Here is a 6339-nt window from a genome sequence, read left to right as displayed (position 1 = left end):
ATGCCTCAGGTTATTCCACAAACTCGGCGATGTTAAACAGTCAGCTTGCCTTGAACAACCGTCCATAATCGCATCCAAAGAGATCTGGCTCACACCAGATATTTCTAACGCGGAGATCTCGATAGACGTTTACTCCATCTTTCGGGCCGACTCAACACGAGAGCGGGCGGGTACGGTTGCTCTGTACTTACATGTGGACCTACCAATCTCGATTGTTCTCTCTGACACTACCCCCGCATCCTTTTCCGATGCACTGTGGGTCCAAATCCCGCTGCGCGGGTCCGACTCTCTCCTTCTCGGTGTGGTCTACCGTAGCCTTTCGAGTCCACCTGAATATGAAAAATTCCTCATACAAATCCTTGAGCAACTCTCCTACAACTACCACTTCACTCATCTCCTGGTGGTAGGTGACTTCAACGCCCCAAAGGCCCCCTGGATGGAACTTCAGCGCGTCGGATCAGGCGGACGTTTTGCGGCGGCGGTGTTTGAAGTCGTTCAACAGAGCGCTTGGGCTCAACATGTCGTTGCACCCACCAGATACCGCGCAGGCCAACTACCATTACTGCTGGATTTGGTCATCACCAACGAAAGACACTTCGTTGATCAGGTAACAATTAACGCTCCACTGGGACATAGCGACCACTGTGTGCTGGCCTTTGATTTCATCTCCTACTGGGTCAGAAATCCTGAACATCAAGCGTGGTTTCGAGACTTTTGCCGTGCAGACTTCTCAGGAATGCGCACCTTTCTTGAACAAGTCACAATGGGACCAGCTCCAGTGGAAGAGCTATATAGGACTATTGTCCAATAAGTTCACGAGGCTGACGCAACGTTCGTCCCAAAAAAACCAGCACGCACTCGGATGGACCACAGGCTGCCAAAAAGGATTCGGCGACTTCTGGAAAAAAGATTCCAGCTCTTTTTCAAAAAGTTGGCTACAGGGGATACAGAAGATGATCTGGCATTTAGTAAAATGCGGAACCACTGTAAATGGGAAATCCGCAAATGGAAAATACGAAAACAAACCACCATTCTGGACCTCGCTCGAAAAAACAAAAGTGTCTTGTTCACATACATGAGACATCGCTGCAGAAACAAGCCATCCGCGTTCTACTTGAGGGACAGAAACGGAGAACCGACGAATGAACCCACAGTGATATTTGAGGTTTACAGAGAACACTATGCGTGTCCATGCTCAGCCCGGCGTCTTCGTCGTATCGAGTCGTGTCAACGCGGAACAACGAACAGCAGCTAACCGACTTGGTCCCCACGGTGGAGGACATTCGTCAACTCTCGCACCAGATCGATCCATTCGGCACGTTGATGCCAGGCGAGGTTCATCCAAGGATCCTGAAAGAAACGTCCTTCACACTGACGAATCACCTACACCTGGTGATTCGAGGTCGCTTGACGAAGGCAACCTTCCATCTGCATGGAAGAAAGCGATTGTCCCGCCAATCTGCAAAGCTGGTGACCGGTTATCGTCAGGCAACGAAACGCCTATAAGCCTAGCTAGTGTGCCTTCCAAGGTGATGGAAAGCATTCTGAAGCGAGCTACCTAGATCACCTTACTTCCAGCAATCTGATATCTCAAGCTCAACACGGATTCCTCCCAAACCGTTCTTGCGTGACAAACATGCTCGTGTTTATGGACAGTTTAACCCAAGCCAAGGACGAAGGACTGATATCGAATGCCATATTTTTCGACTTCTTAAAAGCAGTTGATAGGGTCCCACACGTCCCGCTGCTCCACAAACTCCAGTCTTACGGGATTCAAAGGAAAATCCTTTACTGGATCAAGGCGTTACTATCAGACAGATCATTCCGAGTGAGAATAGGCCCGACCCACTCTCCTCCAGCACCGGTCTCCATTGGAGTTCCTCAAGGCTTCGTCCTGGGATCACTGCTGTTTCTGATCTCTACGTCAACGACCTACCAGATGTTCTTGTAAGTCCATGTCTACTTTTTGCGGACGACTTGAAATCCTGGAGTTCCAATGGCAGTGCCCTCCAAGTGGATGCAGACACTGCAAAGCAGTGGTCGTTAGGCTGGCACCTTCCTAACAACGACGAAAAGTGCGTCCATGTCAGCGAATGCCTTTGTTATGCACGATGACAAAAGACCGGAAAGCATCATGAGGATGGACGCCAAAAAGCATTCGGGTATCTGGGTCTCCTCAAACTCGTCCGTCTCACTGCATCGTGAGAAATCGGCCCAAACGGCATTCGCCATTTTACGGATGATCCGACGCACCTTCTCCATGGACCTCCAAATACTCTATGGGGCCTACGTCAGAGCGCTCCTGGAATATGCCAACCAAGTTGTCTACTCAGGACGCACGAAAGACGTCACCCCCATTGAGCGTGTCCAGGGAGCCGCTACGAGAGTGGTTGCCGGCCTCAAATCCGTGGACTACAAAACGCGTCTCACGATGCTTGATCTCCTTCCGCTGGAGTAGCGTCGCCTCCGAGGGGACCTAATTCTTACTTATGCCTTGCTTGAACAAAGCTTGGCCAGCAGGATTTTCGCCGTTGAGCCAGCAAACGGCAGGGACATAGTAAGAAAAATTTCCAGGTTCAGAACACACACGTTCATTAGACAAAATTTTTCTCATTTCTGGTAATAGGTGAGTGGAATGACCTTCCTCCGACGGTTGCTCACGCTCCTTCTAGGACCCAGTTCAATGCACTATTAGACATTTATTTATGTGAATCCTCGCGCTGGCAAGCATACTGCCTCGCGCTGAGAACACAAAGAGCAATGCTACACCATTTTTCACTTGTGCCTTTCAAGTGAACGACAGCCGCTGACCAGCCCTGAATGGACCTTCGTTCTCCAGGCTGGTATTCCGTCACTATTTAAATATGTCAAAAATACCTAGCTTATGCCTGAATTTTCCGGCTTTCGGTTGGTCCCATAAAGCGACTTTCCTCGACCGCACTCACAGGTGTGTTATTTTCTATCGTACTCCTCAACCACGCTGCTTTCAGCCACGTCGAATTTATGGCATTCAGTTAACCTAGTACCTTATCCGTAGCACGACGGATCGTAAAAGCTCTTTGTTTGTTTCCGTTCTTTGTTTCATCAAATAGCATACCATCCACGGGATGTCGTAAATATGGTGACAGCTCGACAAAGCTCTGCCGCGGTCGTTACTTCCTAGTTATGAACACAATATCTGCCAGTAATCGACATACGAGCAGTGGGACCATAACCCTTCTAGTGCACCTAGGCCAGACTGAATTCAAAATGTCACCACGCTATTAGAAAAAAGCAGGGTCAAGGCAACGCAAGTCAGTGCACCGCTGGGGTGAAAATGCTTAAGTAAATCATTACTTCGCCTCCATGGATTGATCGCAGAGGTCGAGATTCTGTTCTCCAAACTAAGGGCGAAAACCCACTATTACGAGCCTGCAGGCGAGCAACCCCACATACTCAGGCAGCCTCATTATCAGGTGTACCAATTGCATCTTATTACCAAATATGCGTTAATCAGATCACTGCAAAATATGGTGTAGCACTTGTAGTTTTTTGCATAAGCTCGCTAGTTTTCTGATCCCGCCAAGACCATGCCAAATCATTGTCGAGTGCTCATAGCACTTTAAACCTGCCTCCCGATGACTATGGTAAGGGTGGTAGACGAAGACACTTCTTCGAAAAATCCACACAGAAGGAAGTGTGTGGCGCTCTTCAAACGACCTTGGAGCAAAGTCCTGCACTTGGCCCCCACAAACTAGGAAAGAATCCCATAGAAATCGGAAAAGGTGTGTGTTTTTCGCATCCCTTCAACTGAATGAAGTCACGAAACTAAATCCACACGGAAGTGTGTGGCGCTCTTCAAACGACCTTGGAGCAAAGTCCTGCACTTGGCCCCCACAAACTAGGAAAGAATCCCATAGATAGAAATAAAGGTGTGTGTTTTTCGCATCCCTTCAACTGAATGAAGTCACGAAACTCATTGGTCGCCCACAACAACATAGACGTTCTAGGTCTCGATCCCACAGTCGTGCTCCCAAGCACAGTGACCAACCTGGCTGGTGCTACTACCACCGTCGCTTCGGTGACCGCGCTATCCGATGCACCAGACCTTGCACTTTCCCCACAAAGCCTTCGAATTCGGGAAACGCCATGGCCGGCCAGTAATGGCGACCACTGCACCCGGCTCCTCTACCTGTCGCCTGTTCTTCGTATATGACCGCTCCACGTCCTTGAGTTTCCTCATTGATACCGGTGCTGAGGTTAGTGTAATTCCTCCTACACGCAAGCATAACCTACGGCCGGTGGCATATACTCTGCAGGCAGCCAACGGTACGAGCATTAAGACCTATGGTGAAAAGCTTCTTACTCTCGATCTAGGTCTTCGTCGTCAGTTCCCTTGGGTTTTCACAGTGGCCGACGTTAAAAAACCCATTATTGGTATGGACTTTCTCACGTCATTTGGTCTCACGGTTGATCTCCACAGACGGCAGTTGCTTGACAATTCGACAACTCTCTCCATAAATGGCAAAGCTTCATCCATTAATTCTATTGGAATCCGCCCAGCTTTGCCGGATAACCGTTACACAGCACTGCTTCGCCAATTCCCAGAGATCCTGAAACCTGCTTCCAAGACCACTTCCGTAAAACATGACGTTTTCCACCATATCTCGACAAAAGGCCCACCCACCGCATCCCGTCCACGGAGGTTAGCTCCGGAGAAGCTTGCCATAGCCAAGACAGAATTTCAGCATTTGCTTCAACTGGGTATCATACGACCATCAAGCAGCCCCTGGTCATCTCCACTGCATATGGTCCCCAAAAAGTCCGAGGGAGATTGGAGACCATGTGGCGATTATCGTGCACTAAATCGTGTCACCATCCCGGACAAATACCCAATTCCGCATCTGCATGATTTTGCCCTTACTCTTCACGGCAAATCTGTCTTCAGTAAATTAGACCTCGTCAGAGCATATCACCAGATACCTGTCGCTCCAGACGATATTTCCAAAACGGCTATCACCACTCCATTCGGTCTATATGAATTCGTTCGTATGCCATTTGGGCTCAGAAATGCAGCTCAAACATTTCAACGATTCATGGATCAAGTTTTACGGGGATTAGACTTTGTCTACGCTTATATCGACGATGTACTTATCGCCAGTCGGTCAGAAGACGAGCATGTGCTTCACTTAAAGCAAGTTTTTGAAAGATTTCAGCAATATGGTATAGTCATCAATAGTAGTAAATGCCAATTTGGTGTTTCGTCACTAGAAATTCTAGGACATATTGTTGACTCAGACGGCATCCGTACTCTGCCATCTAAAGTTTCCGCCATTTGCGACTTTCCAGCTCCCAACAGCATTAAGAAGTTGAGACGTTTCCTTGGCCTTATCAATTACTACCGTCGCTTTATCCCTAACTGTGCCGAGGTTGTCCAACCGCTCACCGACCTACTCAGACTGAAAACGCGCAATTTCACCCTTACAGCGGAGGCCATTGCGTCATTTGAAACGGTTAAGGAAGTGTTAAATCAGACAACCAATTTGGCACATATAAATCCTGATCCGTCTACACCTCTTTTCCTGGTTACTGATGCCTCACAAACTGCAGTTGGCGCGGTTCTACAACAGGAGGTCAACGGTGAAATACAGCCTTTATCATTCTTCTCGCATCGCTTACAACCTGCACAGACTCGATATAGCACTTTTGGCCGTGAACTTCTCGCAATCTACTTAGCTGTTCGGCACTTCCGACATATTTTGGAAAGCCGACACTTCGTGATTCTCACAGATCATAAGCCGCTCACTTTTGCACTCAACGCGACATCTGATCGTTATTCACCGAGGGAAACTAGGCAGTTGGATTATATCAGCCAATTCACTAGTGACATCCGGCATATTAGTGGTCGCAGCAATTTAGTTGCAGATGCCTTATCCCGTGCCCATATAAACCACTTGGTACACGCTCCGTTCGATCTGCAATTAATAGCTGAGAGCCAAAAGCAGGACGAAGAATTACAAGAGCTTAGATCACATCCTTCCCTGAAGTTCGTTAATATGCCGCTCTTAAACTGTGATTCTAAAGTTCTGTGTGACATGTCCACTGGTAAACCTCGTCCATTTGTGCCTCAGAAATATCGTCGGTCAGTCTTCATGCATTTCCACTCCATTTCACACCCGAGTATCCGTTCCACCGCTCGATTAATTTGTGAACGTTTCTTGTGGCCTGGTATGCAGAAAGAGATCCGACAATGGGCAAAACAGTGCAAAACCTGTCAACTGAGTAAAGTCCATAAACACACGGTTACGCCACCCGGAAGTTTCAACTTGCCTACACGCCGTTTCCAACATATACATGTAG

At 48.2% G+C, this 6339-nt stretch overlaps 1 protein-coding gene across 1 annotated transcript in view; it reads right to left on the bottom strand.

Moving 5' to 3' along the window:
* Positions 1–66, bottom strand: part of T265_04186 (hypothetical protein) — a gene marked incomplete at both ends in the record, with an annotated part of 31196 nt that extends 31130 nt beyond the window's left edge. Inside the window, one exon of the mRNA XM_009168868.1 lies at positions 24–66. Coding sequence (XP_009167132.1) covers positions 24–66 — 43 coding nt within the window. The remainder of the gene's footprint in view (positions 1–23) is intronic.
* Between the last annotated feature and the right edge of the window lie 6273 nt (positions 67–6339).

This window comes from Opisthorchis viverrini (genome assembly GCF_000715545.1).
Source record: "Opisthorchis viverrini unplaced genomic scaffold opera_v5_66, whole genome shotgun sequence".
Classification (NCBI taxonomy): domain Eukaryota; kingdom Metazoa; phylum Platyhelminthes; class Trematoda; order Opisthorchiida; family Opisthorchiidae; genus Opisthorchis; species Opisthorchis viverrini.
Note: the sequence above shows the minus strand (reverse complement) of the source record. Positions and strands in the feature narration are given on the sequence as shown.